Source organism: Vanellus vanellus (genome assembly GCF_965231255.1).
Source record: "Vanellus vanellus genome assembly, chromosome: 1".
NCBI classification, from domain to species: Eukaryota; Metazoa; Chordata; class Aves; order Charadriiformes; family Charadriidae; genus Vanellus; species Vanellus vanellus.
This window is the reverse complement of record NC_138905.1, coordinates 96,340,563-96,359,203: the sequence shown is the minus strand read 5'-3', so window position 1 is coordinate 96,359,203 and position 18,641 is coordinate 96,340,563. Positions and strand designations below refer to the sequence as shown.

Genomic DNA, 18,641 nt, shown 5'->3' with positions numbered 1-18,641 from the left:
CAGTCTGAAAGGTGGGGTCCTACTCGATTTTGGGTGGCTACAAAGATGGAGACTCCCTTTTTACAAGGAGTCACATGGAAAAAACACGAGGGGTAGTGGGTACAAGTTAGTCCAAGAATCCGATTGGACACAAAAGGAAAATTTTTCATGATTAAAACAATCAGCTGTTCGAATAATCTCCCCAGGGAAGTGGTGGATTCCCCAACACTGGACACTTTTAAGATTCAGCTGGACAGGGTGCTGGACCATATTGTCATGACCATGCTTTTGCCAAGAAAGGTTGGACCAGATGATCCTTGAGGTCCCTTCCAACCTGGTATTCTGAGTCTATTCACTTTCCAGCCAAAAAGCAGGACTTTTAGCTCTACCATTTGTTAAACTCTGGAAGAAAACATGCCTACTATTCCAATCCAGGTTGACCGTAATGCTTCCTTGAGGAGTCTCTTACATGTATGCCAGTTATTTGTGGCTTTTTTGAGTACTGAAATATAAGAGAGGCAAAAAGAACTAGTGTCTCTTAAAGTAATGTTGCCATAGGCCGTTTTACAGAATGTCTGAGAACTGCAGTCCTTTATGCAATATGCCATAGGTATATGGTCAGAAGTTAAGATGCCCAAATTACAGTATAACTTACATCTCTCTTTTTCCTCTGAAATTAAGAAACACCTTATTTGCCATCTTCCTTTGTTCATGGAGATGCCATAGTCATTTTAATAGCTAATGTTCCTAATACCTTTATGCTTGATATTCTGTGTCTGGAAAATACAGTTAATAGTCCCATTCCTACAGATTATATGTTGATTTTTCTGAAATAGTTTGTCCAAGTAGTAAATTTTATTAGACATAGAAATATCTAAAGTAGTCACTTTTTGGAGACTGAGAAAGAGAGGATTGACAGCACAGTGGTAAATTTCAAGTGCAGCACTTGCAGATTCTTGCAGGTGAGCAGTATAATTACAGCATCTGTAGAACACAGACGTCGTATCAATGATTTGTTCTTAAGTGAGAAACTAAATTTTGAATGTATTTTAATATATTTAGCATTTTCATATTGCTGTCATTACAGTCACCCATTATTATTCGACAAAAAAAAAGGATGCTCTTGTCAATCTTTTACTTTAAGAATCTTTTACTTTAAGAATCTTTTACTAGTAAAAGGACTGATAACAACTATGATGAGAAGTTATACACTGTGGTTACACAAGTGCTCACTACAACTTGAGAACTGTTTCTTTGATTGTTGGTCTCCTGATGAGAAATACAAGAAAATCAACACCATTTTCTAATAAATTAATTTCATCCCACTTGTTAGTCACATGAGTAGCAGGGTTAGTCCAAAAGCTGATCATCTGCAACACAATTTTTTCACTAGAAGGCAAAATAAAAAGGCAAACATTGTTAATAATAAAGGAAAAATAGTAAGAAGTAGAAAAAGGAAGATTATTTTGTGTCCTTCATTAATGACAATGATGGAAACCTCCACTTAATTTCAAACAATGTTCATGCCAATCTAAAACTGTTATTAGGTAGCAAAAAGTAATGGCTTTCATAGAATAAGCAGTCTCCATCCATTTCTCTGAGGAAAGGGACATCTTATTTGTTGAGATTTGCCTTCTTCCAGCTTCTTAGACTTTGCCATGTGTTTTATGTGTACCAACCATTGCTTTTAAAGCTTTTTTTTAATATTGAAAATAGAGCAAAAATAGTTATCCTCAGGTAAATAACTAAATCTTTGTCATCAAATTCTGAATTTTCATGCAAGTAGTCTTTCACATGAAGTGGACCAGATATCATGAAGTGCAAAATGAACATTAACTGATTCTGACTTTAGCGGTGTACATTAATGCAGAGAAGTAATTGAGTTATTTTCTTTCTTGTAACTCAGATATACCTGGAAAAAAATCCACTTCTAATGTATTTAGCATTTTTATATTGTTGGCATTATAGTCTTCCTCCTTTCTTCACCTTAGTATATTATTAAGATTTCAGAAGTTGTTCCTAGTACCCATGTATGGTAGTGAATACTGATTTATAATCTTTGGGATCAGCTATTTTCTTCCTTTTAACATATTTGGGCTCCATTAGCGTGATCCTTATTTTTGTGGTATCAAAATGCTAGAAAAGATTCATACTTAGGCTAAAAGCAATTTGGGTCAAAGACAAGTGAACAGCAGAAAAGTCCAAGTATTTAGCATAAAAATGTGAGAAAAACATGGGTGGCTGGTCAATTATAATCTGGAAAAAATTTAACCAAATAAAATTACTCTGAGTTAATCTACTTTAAGCAGACTATGCACTCAAGACTGCTGCTGGTTTACAAATGTACTCCTGGTTCTGGAATAGTTTGTGTTCTAAATATACTATTCCTGAGAATATAATTGTATCCTGTGACCAAATTTGTAACTGCATATATTTCAGATGTTTTATTGTAGTTAAATTCCAGTTTTTCGTAGCTTTCTGGACTACTCCCCAGTGAGTACTCAAGAGATTCTTAAAAGAAAAGAGGATTGATGATTCCTAAGCTGTCAAATACTGTGTTTTTTATGAAACAAAACAGCTCAAACTGAAAAAATGAGATCAAAATGCTATTTTGATCAAATTATTATACTAGTCCATGGGGATTCAAGCGACAGCATAACCTTCAGTGACTAGGGCCAGAGCCACAGCCAGTGTTAACTTGGGGCAGGAGCAGTATTGGATTAGAGCCCTCTATTTTTGTTTCTAAGAAAGTTCAATTACTATTATGGCAGTTATCCCAAGGCTCTTTTTTTTCCCTCTCTCTTCCTCAGCTTACACTGCGTGATAATAAGAAGTTGGTCCCTGTCACAATAATCAAACAAGGTAAATATTTTTAAATTGATTCTTATAGTCTGCAAGAGTAACTTAAAATGAAAAAAAAAAATCTGACTCGTGACTGTCATGAAAGTTTCCTTTTAGAATAGGTGGAACCTTACAATCATATCTTTTAATTACAAGTACTATTGTTACCTACCTGTGTTAATAAAATGAGCTATTACATTGCATTAAAAACAGTGACTCAGTTGAGTCATTAAATGGATACCAGTCAGTTCTGATTTCTACTAGTATCCATTCTTTTTCTCTTTCAACTGGATTGTCCGGGTATGCTGATCTCACAGCTGTGCATAACTTCAGGCATGAAGGGCAGCAATATGGATATGATTCATACTACCAGACTTTTTTGTGGGTGTCTTCAGCTAAATCATTGACTTAGACTCCCCTCTTCTTCCTTCCTTGGTCAGTGGAGGGAAATATATACAGTAGACTTAAACCCTTTAGAAATGCCTGTTTCTCTCTAGTAGTAAGAGGTAGTGTAGTTGTGTAATCTTTGAAAATTAACTACTTAAAGATAGCTGATAGAAAATGAGCTGCAGATTAACACTTGCTAATAGAAATTGTATTGTGAATAATTTTAAGTAACAAAATCAAGCAGATTGTCTTTGGAGGTAGTTCACAGTTCAGGGACAGGAGTAGACTGGAGGCTGGTGTGAAAGCAAATTATGGTAATTGCCATTAAAATATGACAGTACTGGCATTTACTTCACATGCACCTTGCAGGGTAATGGGATAGCCTGGAGCTGGCCCTATATTAAAGTAAGTGTAGAATGTCATTTTTCACCAAGGATATAAAACATATGCTGGGGGAAAGAAGAGATGCACAGTTAAGAGATGATGTAAAGGAAACACAGATTGCAGTCTCTTAAACTGAATGCAAATGCAGAAAGATTAGGATGGTGTCCTCATTTCCAAGTATTAAGTTGAGGAAAAGTTTTCAGAATGCTGAGGGCTGTCTCAGGTGTGGGTTTGTTTCTTGTTGATGTTTTGGTTTTTTTTTTTTTAATTATTTTCTAATACCCTTGTGTTGTCTCCACAGTTATTCAAAATCGGACACAGTCGAAAACTTCAGACAGTTCTTCTCTGCCAGGAGCAATATTAGGTGACTAGAAGATATTTTTATTTTTTTCCCGCATCTTTGGCTGAAAATTAGAACTGTGTAAATACTTCTGATTTTCTTGATCTTGATAGTTCTTTCCTTGCATATCAAAGGGTATTTTGCAGATGCCTCAGACAGTATTTGTTATATTTCATGGTGGTACAGGTGGTTCAAGTATGATGTAGCCTAAGAGAAATAGAATCATTTTGTTGTCTTAGTATTTCAAAGAAGATACTGTCACTGTTTAAGCCAAGAAGTTCTTTCATACTTCTGAGATCAAGGGTTGTTCTTTTTGCTTTTATTAAGGTAGAATGGTAACATACCATCTACAGACACAAACCCGTACTGGTATGTTAGGCTATAGTGACATATATTATAACCCTCCTTGCAATTAGATCTTGATGTTAGATCTTGGGGCATCACTGTTTCCCTCAAGCCATTCAGTTTCATGCTTTCTGTTCTTGTTTGACCTATGTATCCTATAGTGCTTAGGGTGGTGAACTACCGGTCTGCCTGAAATAAGACAGAAAAGGCTCACTGCATCATGCACCATGTCACCAATTTATTCCTGGGTTCAGGAAGGCGTTTAGTCCTTTATATATATGGAAATACTTCATATAACTACACAACTTTGGCTTAAGTTTGCTTTGTGTGAGTTTTAATGTATTGACGTGAATCAAACAGATACTTACTAACCACATTTGGTGTTGAGTCTTCTTGGCTTACCAGACAGCATATCCCAGCATCTGTGACAGTGCAGTACTGCAGGGTTATATGCTCCAGTATTGAATTGTTTTCAGTTCTGATTAATCATGAAATGGTGGTAATGTAGTGAGTGGTGTAAAAGGGAAATAGCACCAAATGGTAGTGATCATTACTGAATAGAAGTTATTCCCAATGGTTCAGTAGTAGTCACTGACATCTCAGAGGGCAGACTGCATATTTTTCATCTCTTCTGGTATTAATGGCACACATCTTTCTGTGTAGTGCACCTTATTGTTCCAGGTCTCAATGAAACGCAGCAGAAACTTCCTCCTTTCCTGACGATAGATGACATACCTCAAGCATCCAGGAAAAAAATGGGTAAGCAGAAATGAACTAAGCTTGTATTGTTTGTGAGCAGTATCAGAAGCACAGTGATGTGAGATCATGTATGCTGGCAGAAGTGTCTTTGTTTCCTGTCTCACCTTCTTTTTTTCTATTTGTTTAATTAATGATTAGCATGGGCTTATAAGGATTCACAGAAATTCATTTAATTTAAAACATCTGGACAGTTTTTTAAGGTATTTTGCAGCTATTTAAAAGAATATGCAGTAGCTTTGATCCATAGGGGAAAGAAGGGAAACCAGTCATGTTTATGGTCTTAGAGGTTTTGTTTTACAATGTAACTTATTTTTTTCATAGGTTATACCTTTCAATATATGTCTAAAAAATGGAAATTAGTGTGTCCATTTAAAAGACCAAATTTTCAGTGAATTTTAATTATATGAGTTCTGGCTTGAGTATATGTGAGAAATTGTTTCACGAAGGCATTCTCGTTATTATTTGTAATTAAATAAATGGAAATATCATATCATCTGCTAATAACATAATTGTGGGAAATACAGCTATCTTTAAAAACCATAATAACGCCCCCAGTGCATCTTTCACAGATCCCTTGAGTAGAATTCTGGAGATGATGGCTTTTGGCTTGGCTAGTCTTAATACTTAATGTGAACTCTGAACAACTAGGTCAGCTTTTTTTCCTTGCTTTTTTGCTTTGTTTAATTTACTCTGTTGTTCCATTGCTGGCCATGGCATATTCTCAGAGTGACTTGCTTTGCAGTGAGAAAACAGCAGTGCTTGTTCCTGTTAAGATATTGTGTACGCATAAGGGTAAAGCTACACAGTAGAATAATAGTTGAATGTGTTTGAGTAAGAATATGTTTGAAGTTTCTTAAAGATTAGTATCTGGAAGTATTTACCAGCATCTGACAGACAAATATTGTTAGCATCATCTGTGGCTACTGAAAATTTAAGCCAAGTGGAAAAACTTAATTGCACTATTTACATTGCAGAGTGTTACTGGTTTTCAATCATGATGATAAAATCAATCACATTGTTAACTTGATTACTAATAATTTATTGGAACAGCAAGTGTAGAAAACAAGGTGTTTATCATTACTAGCTTGGTTTTAACATGTATATGATGTGCAGGTAACAAAGGTACCATTAAAACTCAGTAGATCATATTTTGACAAACCCCTTTTTCATACCCCTTACTTTTAGTAAACCATATTTTAAGACCTCCAATATTTGTTTTGGACTACAGTATCTAGAACTTTTATATTTGTTTTCATTTTCTACCAGTAAAATCATATCTTTCTGCAGGAAAACAATGTTGTATTTTCAGATAGGACATAAGGTTTAGTAGTGTGCGCAGTAAAAATGGCAGAATGTGACTATAAGCAAAAGACGGGGCAAAAGACAAAGGTGGCTTCAGTTGTCCTAGAGATGTCTAGCTTCCTCAGTTGGCTGAGTATTGAACTTGGACTTCTAAATTTAAATGCAGTGATATGCCTAAAACAGCTGATGTGATGCCAGTTTGGAGCCACTTTTTATGGCAGGCTACACAAACACTTGTGTGAAAGTAACCAGGGGCAGACAAATGATGTTTTGTTCTCTTCTGTTTACTCTGTGCTCCTTACCAGAGAACATGAAGTACATGGGTGTATACTCAAGGGACTACTGGATTTCAAAGGAGTGTAAAATAGGGAAGAGTCATTGCTTGCAAAGCAAAAATACTCTGAGAAAAAAATTAAATGTATAAAATAATTGACAAAAAGACATATTGGCCAAATCTATACAGATGTCCTTCACTGATACCTGAGAATCATGTATGTCTACAAAAAAATGCAATAAGGCTTATGCTGTGTGTGAAGTTATGACTAATTATGATTTGCTGACCTACTGCAACTATTGTAATTCTGTATTACGTAGAATAGTCAGAATAACGCGTCACAGAATACCATATTTATTGAATTCTCAAAGTATTTTTTCTGTTTAATAAAAAACTTACTGTTTGTTTTTTTTTTTTTTTAAAAAAGTAGTAATCCAGAAAAAAAAGATAAAATATATTGCCTTAGTCCTCAGTGGAAAAAAAGCAACAGCTGTCTTATTCAAGTCCAAATTAATTAATTTTCCCTATATCCGCTGCTGGAATATCTTGGTTTGAATAGAAGGCTATTGTCACACCACTGTAATTGTTAGAAGTAATGTAAAGGAAAATAAGGACATGACTAGTGTGACAATTCCACTGTATTTGAAAATTTATTAGACTAGTCTTGTATAACGCTTAGAACTATATTACATCTCTGAATTTTGAAAAGCATTTTTGCTGTTAATGCTCAAATGCTAGACAAATGAAAAACCCTGAAAACTATTTTGCACTGTGAAAGTAATGATTCATAAGGCATTCAATTCCTTGCTGTAAATTTTATTTTAAAAGAATTTTTTACTGGACAAAACAATACCAAAAGTGCATGTGTTTAACATAGCTAGATAGGTGCTTGTACTGATTGTGCAGTGGAAGTTCATTGATTCCTAAAGGTAGTCAGCTTTCCACGGTTATCCATGTTGGTTTACTTTGGCAAACTGAAGTGGGACAGAAATAAATCTGTAGTAGCACAGAGCAAAGACAGTTTTGCAATTACTCTCTAATGTCTTTGTCCCTGTAGCTAAGAATGAAACTCGAGTATGGCCTGCTGAATCCAAAACACCAGAAGTTCAGGAAATCTCCCCAGAGTCCCTCCCAGGTAATGAAAATTCTATTTTTAGAAATATTGTGGAATATCTTTGCCAAATATATGAACTAAAATTAAATTAATCTTTGTGTTTCTTAATCTCCAGTTAAATGCAGTAGTTGGAAAAAGGATAATGTAGCTGAATTAGTAGCCGTGAATGGTAGATGAGGATAAAAATCTAAATCTAATTTTGGAGGAAAGTTCCAGATGCTATCATTGTTAGGTTTATAAAAGCACTTAGAATTAGAACCATGTCTTTGTGGAGTCCTGGATACCTTGAAATTGTGAAAACAGGGAAAACAAGAGTTGTTTTGTGAGGCACCTTGAACTTCCAAATTTCACGAAATATATGAAGAAGAAAATTAGGGATAAGAGCATGATTGTGCAAAATGCATGTATGACATTAATATGGAACAGTCACAGTAACAAGCTCCATTTCAGAGCTGCAGAGGATGGCAGCATGATGTTTCATTTAACTTCAGTTTTGAACACGTTTATCTTGACCACACCCTCTCTACAGACTTACTGGTCCTATTAAAGTAAATGGGAGTTGTTCATACACATGGGAAAGGAATATAAAATTTGATCCTAGATTCATATTCAAGGTTATGTGTCTGTGAAACGTGTGTTAACTTGTATATTTGGAAGGCTGAAGTTTTTCATCACCTACTTGTGGCTGAAAAAATATCGCTTATTTAAAAGGGCATACTCAGATGCTGATTTCTTAAACTGTTGAAAAACATAAAGTGAAATTTTAAAACTTGCAAGATTTACTGCCTCCATTTGCTTAGGAAACAAGTTAGCGTAACATAAATAGACCACTTTATCAAGTTGTACAACAGGTATAGCCCTGTATTGTAACATTTACAATCCGAACGCAAAAAGATTTGAGAGGACTAAATTGTTCAGAGTAAAATTATGAAGAGTAACTTTTCACCCACTTTATTGACCCGCATTTCAGAATTGTTTAAGTAGACATGTGCATCTTCATTTTCTGTAGTCTGGCTTTTATCCTATAACCGAGACAGAAGTCTTGATTCTGCTGTCATTAGAGACAATAGCTGGCTTCTGCCAACTTCTTTGCTGAAAGGGGAGAAAGGCTTGAATGGTGGCAAGAGTTTAAAATGAAAAAAGAATTTGAGGAAGCAATACAATGAAGGTTCGCTTTGGTTTAATTTAGTCATTTTATGTACTGGTGCTGGCATTACTCTATTCCATCAGTAAAGTATTTCCTGGCTGGCTGAAATGATGTAGCACATTATTCCTTTGACATCACATGATTCACACAGATACTGCCCTTAAATATGATTGTGTTTATTTTATTCCTCAAGTATATCAAAGATACCATACTTTACATCATCAGACAAACACAGTCTTTATTTAAAACAAACAAACGAATTAAAAAAACCCTCCCAACAAATCTGCAGGATAGAAAAGAGATGTAGGATAAGGTAATGCAGATAAATCATGTAACAATTGACAACCGTCTTTTAGATTAAACAATCCATCTTTTTTTTCTCTGAAAAAGTTTGCAGAATTTTATTTTCCACTTGATAGATAAGTGTATTTGCCAAATTCTAGTTTTAACCATCAATTCCTTTCTTCAAAACTTTCATATGAAGAGGAAAACAAAGATGCTCCTCCACAGGAGTTGATTATCTGAACTTCACAACTTTGGCAAATGTGTAATAAACAGCTTGCTTTTAATTGGAAAATTGTGGATACTTTTTAAAAAACTGTAAAAGAATACTTTTTTTTTTACTTTTTTTTTGTGGTTTACAGTTCGAGGTCTCTTGTGAACTTAAATACTGCAATTATTTTACTAAATTATTTACTTTGTCTCAATAACTGCAGAACAAATAATTTACAATTATATTTTATAGAACTTTGTGATTTTGTGAAAGTGAGAACTGAAAGCATAAATTTATGTAATCGGCTCTCCTACAAAATCCTAGTTCTCTGGGTCTCCTGCAAAATCTTAATCCTCAGGCGTGCTTCAACTAATGAAAATGCATCATTCCTTGTGGTGGAATTCACTGGTTAATGAGGTAAACTGCATGAAATCTGACACCAGAATTGATATATCACCTGGGGAGTAGAGAATCAGTCCATTCAGTTTCTTTTCCTTTGTGTTCTGTAATTATGTTTAGGTACCTGGCATAAATTAATTCTAACCATAAACATCATCATCTCTAGACATAGCACAGAATTATGTTTATGAAATTGTACAGTGTGTTTCACTATAGATTATAATAATTGTCAAGTACTGACTTTTTAGTGACAAATGAAATATAACCATTTGTTACAACTAAACACATTCTCACTGCTATCACACCATTAGTTATTTACTGAAATATTTAGAATAATTTTCAACTTCCACTTCATGCTTCCTCTGTGGTTTGGCTTCCATGTCTCTTTTTCTGTGGTGAACATTCCTTTCAGTCATTCTTTGTTGATCGCAGCACCAATGTCTCATGTTAGAGTATGTCACACTATTTACATTAAAGAATGTATTCATTGTGGTTACAGTATTTCAGTTAAAGAGAAAAAAAGTAGAGAGTGACAGGAAACAGGGAAATGAAAGTGAATCCTTTAAAAGAAAAAAATACTTTGAGTGTAATTTCTGTCTGGCCATTGCATTTGCAAAAATAACTTGAATGCTTCAGCGTCTGAGCCAGACTTTCACAAGTAACTTAAGCGAGATATCTGAGCACCGGCCTTTTGCATTTGAGAGACAGTGTAACATATAGGGACAATTAATTGAGTTTAGCAGTAAGATCTACTTCATTATATTTCGTTCAGACTTCCCTATTTGAAGATCATGCTGGATTCTTTGAGTAAGGCATAGTAATTATTTGCTGTGAAAGTTTTAAGGACCGGTGCCAAAAGTGGCAACAGATCCCTGATTTAAAAGGAGCCGTGTGCTGTAGCAGCCGTTGTGTCATCAGTCATGCAAGAAGGGAAGAAAGGAGCTTGAAATATTTCAGCAAGCGGACTATCTGAAAGGCTCCATGAGCTGGGCCGCTCTTGTATTCCACTGAGTCTTTGTCAAAGGGTGTGTTCTGTGATGTGACGCAGTCCAGTAACTTTTTTTGGTGTATTTGTCAGGCAGGCATCCCATCATTTTCTTAATTTCAGGCCTCCCCTCCCTTGGCATGCACTTCCATGGAAACACTGGTTAGTAAGTTCTTTCATGCTTTGTTTTTGCCAGGCTTGTTACAATATTTTCCACTTAGGACTAATTTATTCTTAAAACAACTGCACAAATTCATAATGCCTTTTTTTTCCTTCAGTCTTTAAAATGCTGTCTGGTACACCTCAAGTTCCCACCCCATGTTTTTCTCTCAGTTGAATCAAGTGTGAGCCTTTTTATTAACTTCCCAGGGAAACTGGAGCTAACCAACAGTTAGAAATATCAGCACGTTTGTCTAGAACATGGAAGAACTAGTGTTTAAAAAAAGAGCAAGTTATTTCTTTATGTAAGAGATTGTACCAGAAATCTCACAAAGTAGGTTTGTGAAATAGAGAATAGGCTTGAAATGAAAAGTACCACCTGTGAATCCAAACTAGGGTTAATGTTTAGTAGGAATAACTCCTTTGTTGTCATGTTTCCCAAGTTCTGTTACTCCTGCCCTTCTGGCCCCTGAAGGCCTCCCCTTGTTGGGTATGAGGAGGGGTGAGATTATTGCTTCCATCAGAATATCTGAATTCCTTTTGTGGCAGAAGAGAGGAACATGTCATTCCTACAATGTTCTGTGCAAAACAGAGGAGAGCCTGGTTTCTTTTGTCCCAGTTCTAGGCATGCTTTTTCTTGTTCAGCTTGCTCAGCTAACATAGCTGACAAGAGACATGCTTCATGTAATTGTAAACCATCTGACCTCTAAAACAACCTAAAGCATAATGAGTTCTAAATTTCTGTATTTGCTTTTGGTGGGTTTGTTGGTTTGGGGTTTTTTTGGTGGTTGGTTTTTTTTTCATTATTACATTTCATCAATAAGAAATGTTAGCTTTTGAAGTACTTCTGAGGTGAAAATATAGTATAATGGTTTTAACTGTAGTAGCATCTACGTAACTATTTAGAATCTGGAAACCAGCATGTTTTCATTGGGAAATGAAATAAGAAGCTTATAAACCTCCATGATCAGTTCTTGCTTGAAGCATGCTCAGAAGATTGTCAAAAAAGCATGGAGAGCATGCTGGAATAACAAATGTAACTCTCTTCTATTGTATCTCAAAAAGAAACTCAACTTTTCTTAAACAGAATGAATACTAAAACTTAGTGCTATATTGATGCTGAACACCAACATTAAAGATCTCCTCTAAATACCAATACGTGCTAAATACTATGCAGTTTGCTCTGTGGAAGGAATTAATGCTCTTATGACATTCAAGGCTGAGACCTTACCATCCTGTGTTCCATATCAATAAGATTTGTTATTTTATAATATGAGGTTACCAGTTGTGTGTATGGTATGACTAAACACTATGGAACCTCCAGCAAGATGGAGAGGAAAAAGGTGGTCTTGACTTACATACCATAGGAATTAAATGGTATGTGAAACAGCTGGAAGAGTATAATTATGCACTAGTTTATTAAAATATGGTCAGCAATTCAGTTTAGGAACATTTAAAGGCTGTTTAATAAACTGCCCATGCTTTACTCTGAAGATGTAGAATTAGAAGAATGAATAAAAGTCAAAAGCCTATTATATTATTACTAGAAGAATGAAAGAATCTTTTTTCTTTTCATGATTTTTGTATCAGAAGGATTAAAAAAACAGAATAGCAGGGAAAATATTTGTAAATACACTTCGTGTTGTAATGGATCGTTTACAACATAATGAATTTGGGAGGCTTTAACAGAAGAACAGTTTAGCTTTGCTCTTTGACTTTTAGTTTCCTTTGCTTATGTAAAACTGCGACAAAACAAATTGAAAATGTCATATAGACTTCACATCTGAAAACAAAAATAGATATTAATCATGAAAGGAGTTGAGCTGCTGCAGAAGTTTTTCTAATTAGGCAGCATAATATGGCGGTAAGAAAAGCAGTGGGCTTTGGTCAGTAGATAAATAAAATCTCAGAGGGATTCTAAATTAAATAAAGCTTCTTTCTTCTAGCTCAGGCTGAGAAAAAACATGGACCTGAGGAATTTAAGTCAACGCCTAAACCCGAATTGGTACAAACTCAAAACATACCGGGTAACTAATTTTGCTGCTTTTTACCTTCTTTGTACATTAAATGCTTTTTTCACTTCCAGCAGAATTTTTCTACTTCTTGCTGCATCCCTTTTGTATTGATTCCAGAGGAAGTCCTAATTAAAATTTTCTTCTTCCTGTTGTCCTCCCAGCGACTCATACATGAAACATGATGCAGGATGCATATAGCTCTAGCTGAACTGTGGCTGTTATACATACAATTATTGCTAGCGGATTTGACTGGGTGATTCAATTTTATTTTTCAAAGTAATGTTTTCTCTGTGATCTGCATGATTGACATCACATAAAATTTCCATTAGTAAAATTAACCTCAGTGGCAGAATTGAAATAATTGCCTCCTTGATTTTCTTCTGATGACAGGTGATTTGGGTAGCACCAACAGTGATGTAAAAGGAAAATTTTATATTGCATGTGATATGATATAATTGTATTTGTCCTGGAGGAAAAAAGAGCTCTACTGATTTTTTCATAGAGATGTCTCAGAGTGAGAGATTTCTGATCTAAGTAGTAGTATTGTTAGTTTTGTGATTTGGAACAGCATCTACTTACTTCTTGCATTCAGAATTCTAAATTCTCCAATGCTGATTTTGTTGCTTGTATTTTAATCCCCAAACCATGCAAATTATGAACACAAATTTAAACTTGAGGTTGTATTTTTTTAATATTTTTTTGTAAACAAAAGATCATCAGCATTTGTAGGACTGAAATACAGATCCTCCCATGAAGACGACTGCTAATGCTTCTCAATAAACATATTTTTACATAATCCTATTGATTCGTGTTAACGTCATACTCTCTTTTGTCCTTTTTAATTTACAGTTGCAAGCAGATTTCCAGAATTCACTGAAGCTAACCAACAGTCAATCTAATTTTCATTCCAACTTTCAATATTTTTTTTTAGCATAATCAACCTTGCTTGTTTTTTGCCTTGCGTTTAAAGATTAAAATATGAAATTTATTCAAGACGTGTCACTGCTTGATTTCAAGCTAGGTGCTCACAGTTACTGATGGATGTTCATTATCAAATTCCTGTGACTGACGGATCTTTATATTACAATTAGGGAAAAGGTGATTTCATTCATATTCCACGCACCTTTTTAAGTGACAAAGTTTTGTTGTTTTTTTCTAGGTTGGAACTACGTTTTTTTTTTATTAAATATCATTGGTTTCAGGAGCGAGTGGTTTATAAGCTGAAATATAGTTCCATACTGTCTTGTAATATTCTTAATCAAGTAAAGCCTTAATTATTTCTTTTATCATAGCTTCTAATGAAATACAGCCACTTCCTTCTGGATCCAGAATCTCTGATGCTCCAAAAAGTCCATTGACAGAACTTGGTAATTACTTTCTTTGTAAATTTGAGTAAACTACCGTGGAACCTTATCTAATTCTTTTGTTGTTTCTGTGACTGGTAGGTTTCAATGCTTCAGCTGCAATAATATCATTCTGTACGTAAAATATGGTAGCCATTAGCTTTTTCTTCACAAAATTTGCAAATGTCTTCTTTCATTCTAAGGGTGGTTTTGCTTTATTGTCGTGACAGGATGCTCCAAACTAGTGTTTCTTTTTAAAAAACAAACAAACAAACAAACAAACACTCTTGAGGATATATGGGATAACTTTTATCTATAGAATGCTGAAGGCAATTTATACTGAGCTATAATCTGTACTCTTATTTTTCTAATTTTCTTGGAAGTACCCCATAAACTTCTGAGGCTGACTGTATTTCACAGTTGGGAGTACTATTCCAGCCAACATCAGTTCTGTGGGTTTTCATGTAGTTTGCCAAATACTTGTATGTTTGGTTAAAATACTGCCATAATTTGTAGATGTTGTTGTGGTTTAAATATTCATAAGTGTTTGCTTATTTCTGGATTCATTTGTTGTTTGGTGATGAACTTCAGGACACTTTGGAAAGGCCTGATGTTTGAGAAAGTATGGCCCTGCTCACATTTTCAAAATAGTTTTACCTGTGTTAGGGTCAAAATGCTATGGTCAAAATCTTATGGCCAAAGAGGAAACACAACTTTTCTTTCTTTTTTTTTTCTTTTAGTTATATTATAGATTTATATATACACATTTACATGTATGTAGACATGTATAGACATATGTATTTACATATATGTATATGCATATACATGTATACAAAACCAATAATTTATTGTTAGTGTAATAGAAATCTTAACAGTCTAAGTCAAGAATCATGATTAGTCTAGGCTTAACTCTTACAGTAAAACAAAGAATATTAATGTGTAGAGTACTTACATACCGAAAATCCCTCAATAACAGCAGTAATGTAATTAAAATAGTAACATACAAATGTCTTAGTTTCTACCCCTTTTCCTGGTGTTTTGCACACCCTTCCACTACACTTCTGGGTCCTAAGCTTGGTGATTTCATGCTTGTGTTGGTGATGAGTGGGGATGTTTCAGCAAGTTAGGAGTGTCTGGAGTGCTGTGCTAAGAGGAATATGATGTTCCTGTTGATGATTTCTTCCTCCTTTCTTCCTTCTTTCTTTCTTCTGACACCTTATATCTGAATTTACCATATATAGTGCCATTTGTGTATGTTAGATACTATTTCTGCGTTCTTCTTGTTACTCCTAAAGTAATTTTTGTCCAGCTCCAGGTGTGCAGTTTTTATAACTGACCGTCACTGAGCTGTTTATGGCATGGGGTCTCCAGTGCCAAGCCCGATCCCCATCTATTATCATCGCATGCCTGTCCTTTTCTATTCCATATCGTGTGTATCCCTTTCTCAAGACCTCTGCTTTTGTAACAGGCCTGTATTTCTCTACACTGTGTCATTGTGTTAGCCATAAATATCTCGATCTACCAAAACAAATGCTCGTTGCTGCTATCTATATAAACAGCTATTACACTAGCTAACTGGAGTGACCTTGAATCAGTACAGATTTATATTACACCAAGCATTAGTCAAGAAGTTCTCATATAGTAGTGCTGATTTATTTAGACAGCATACGTTTACTTAATGCACTCTGCCAAATTTTAAAATAATTTCCAGGAACAGCTCTTACTTCTTGAAATGCATATTTGAACCAAATTCTCAAGAACATGAAAATGATCTTCACAATTTGTTCTTAATTTGCTACAATTTTTGACAGCTCTTTTCCAGGTATGTTTGAGGGGATGGAGATACATATTTGTTTTCACTGTAGTGAAAAAAGTTTGGTTAAATACAGTTAGAGGCAGCATTGGAGAGATTTGCTATAAATGTAGCTGAAAACCTGAAAATTATTAGGTATGGGAAGTATTTTTGCGTTCTGCTGGGAAACAATAGCCTAATCCTATGTATGTCTCAGTGGTAAAGGTAAAATAATAACAACACTTGAGGCAAAATACATGTTTCGTTCAAGTCTTCCATTCCTGCCAAATAGTTCCACTTAGCAAAAGTGGGATTTAATTATGTGAGGCTGGCCCAGCCACTGGGTCAGCTGGAGCATCTGTGCTCCCCTTGAAGTCAATGCTGAAGTCAGAGATATTCTGTGAGAGCGAGGAGGGGGGGTCGTACAGAGGGGATTTCTCTGCGCTGTGCCTCTGTATGCCTTGGTCACCTGCTGTCGTAAAATCAACAAAGGAAGCAAAATATAATTTCTGAAGTTTAAGTGTGCGTGACCTAGTTCTCCTGAAGACTTTTTTTTCTTTATTTTCCTATCTCGATTGTACCAGAGGGAGATATCTCCTTTGTTTTCTAAACTTTCTGTGTGGTCGGTATATTTTTAATTCAAACCTTTCTGAAAAGATAGCTTTGTTAACATGCCTTCAATGTTCTGATGCCTTTGGGAGGCATCATAGTTCTTACTGGATGTAAATAGATGAATGGAAGCTTTTGCCAAAAGCTGCGAATCATATGGCTTTTGTTGGTATTATTTTCTTCTTTAGAAATATAGAATAGAAATAGAATAGTTCCAGTTGGAAGGGCCCAACGACAACCATCTGGTCCAACTGCTGAGTTCAGCTATATCAGGAGAGTAACCTGGGATCATAGTTTTTAATGTGACAAGGTGGATTGAAAGTAAATGGGAAAGCAGATCCAATATATGAAATAAAAGTCTGTTCACTTTTTGGCTTATATTCATATTGCCTACATTAGAAATTAACCCTACACCTAGTTGTTTGAGTGTTTTTCTCAATCTCAAGCTTTCAGAGAAGCTTAATTTTAAAATTCTGGTATAACTGCTTTTCAAAAAACCTCATCTTGATAAAGACCAATTAAAAATACAGATTGAAATTTTCTCTTTCAAATATATTATAACCTAAACAGGCATAAGTGACTGGTGCAGATAAGTTTACTGGACAGAATGATACATAGTGGCCTGTACACTCAGTTGAATAGGATCAGTTTCTTAGAATCAGGACAGTAGTGCAAAACCTACAGATGGTGAAGACTCGTTCATGATGGCCTTTTGGTAAGAATGCCTAATTCCACCTTGATTCTCTGTTTTCATTAAAGCACATTTCAGGTTATCCATACTTCAGTTATAACCATAAGGTCTTTGTAATAGTCTTCGTTACAGCATAACAGATAAAAAATGCTGTTTACTAACTTTGACGATTATTTCACTGACTTCATTGTACTACCCTTTTTTTTATCTTTTCCCATCACACCTCCTTTTACAATAGTTATACATAATGTAATAGTAACTAGTTTATACAGACCTGTGAGTGCTGTGAAGATCAAATGTATTGTGTTTGGGTTGTAGCTGCTTTGCTGTGAAGAAAAACCTCTTAAGTAATATGGATTCAGTCTGATTAGATAATATATGCCAAAGTTTGAATGGGGTAAAAATTAATAGAAAGAAGAGACCTTCAAAACAAACAAAAACTTGCTACTTACAGTTAAAATTAGATTTTGTACCACTTGCAAGGAGAGTGTCTCAGTGTCATAAATTTTTTTTCGTGTTTGCTCTTAGCTACTCAGAGTCCAGCCTTGACATCCATATCTGTACCTTCTGCAGAAACCAGAGAGATGGAGTTGGGTAATCAGCAGATTATTTCCATGATTTTTTTCCGTTGTCTTAGCATCACATAGATCCGCAAATGGTAACTTTAAGAGCTGCTTTAGAATCTTGGCTACCAACACTCACAGAGAGCTGCTTATTCACCATTCTTGTGTCTGTGTAACTAGCTGAAAAACATACTTGTTACTGGCTTAAAAACTGCTTAAAGACAGTGTTGTCATATCTCATCGTTAGCTTATTTCTTTTTGTATAGCTGCAGCTCTTATCCCAGAAAATTTAATAAGATAAAATTCCTTGCCTGTAAGGAATGTAATTCTTTCAGGCATGTGGAACTCAAATTTCGAAGCCAGAAGACTGTATTGCAAGCCATCATCTCCTGTTGTCATGACACAGTTGTCTCACATCTCACTTTCTGGCCATCTGCCATCTTGCTTAGCTTTGCATCAGCATCATCTGGAATTGCACAGCCTTCACTGAGCTATTTGATGCTAATCCATTAAGTCACAGGTCTTTCAGCATTTTAAGCTCACATTCTTCTTTCAGCTTTTGAGGAAACTCAGCCTGTTTCTTCAGGATCCAAAACATCTGGTACCCCAGAAGTGCAACCAACCAGATCTGGTAATGATTGCTCATAAGATTAATCCTCTTGACAGTCAGGTATTTTTAGAGGAGACATAGTGCCTCTCATTAAACAGTTTGTTCAGTTT

At 35.2% G+C, this 18,641-nt stretch overlaps 1 protein-coding gene across 1 annotated transcript in view; it reads left to right on the top strand.

Moving 5' to 3' along the window:
- Window positions 1–18,641, top strand: part of ABI3BP (ABI family member 3 binding protein) — a gene marked incomplete at its 5' end in the record, with an annotated part of 170,381 nt that overhangs the window by 58,921 nt on the left and 92,819 nt on the right. The window contains 8 exons of the mRNA XM_082487505.1: window positions 2,790–2,841; window positions 3,893–3,955; window positions 4,940–5,035; window positions 7,669–7,746; window positions 12,855–12,935; window positions 14,216–14,290; window positions 17,887–17,952; window positions 18,478–18,552. Coding sequence (XP_082343631.1) covers window positions 2,790–2,841; window positions 3,893–3,955; window positions 4,940–5,035; window positions 7,669–7,746; window positions 12,855–12,935; window positions 14,216–14,290; window positions 17,887–17,952; window positions 18,478–18,552 — 586 coding nt within the window. The remainder of the gene's footprint in view (window positions 1–2,789; window positions 2,842–3,892; window positions 3,956–4,939; window positions 5,036–7,668; window positions 7,747–12,854; window positions 12,936–14,215; window positions 14,291–17,886; window positions 17,953–18,477; window positions 18,553–18,641) is intronic.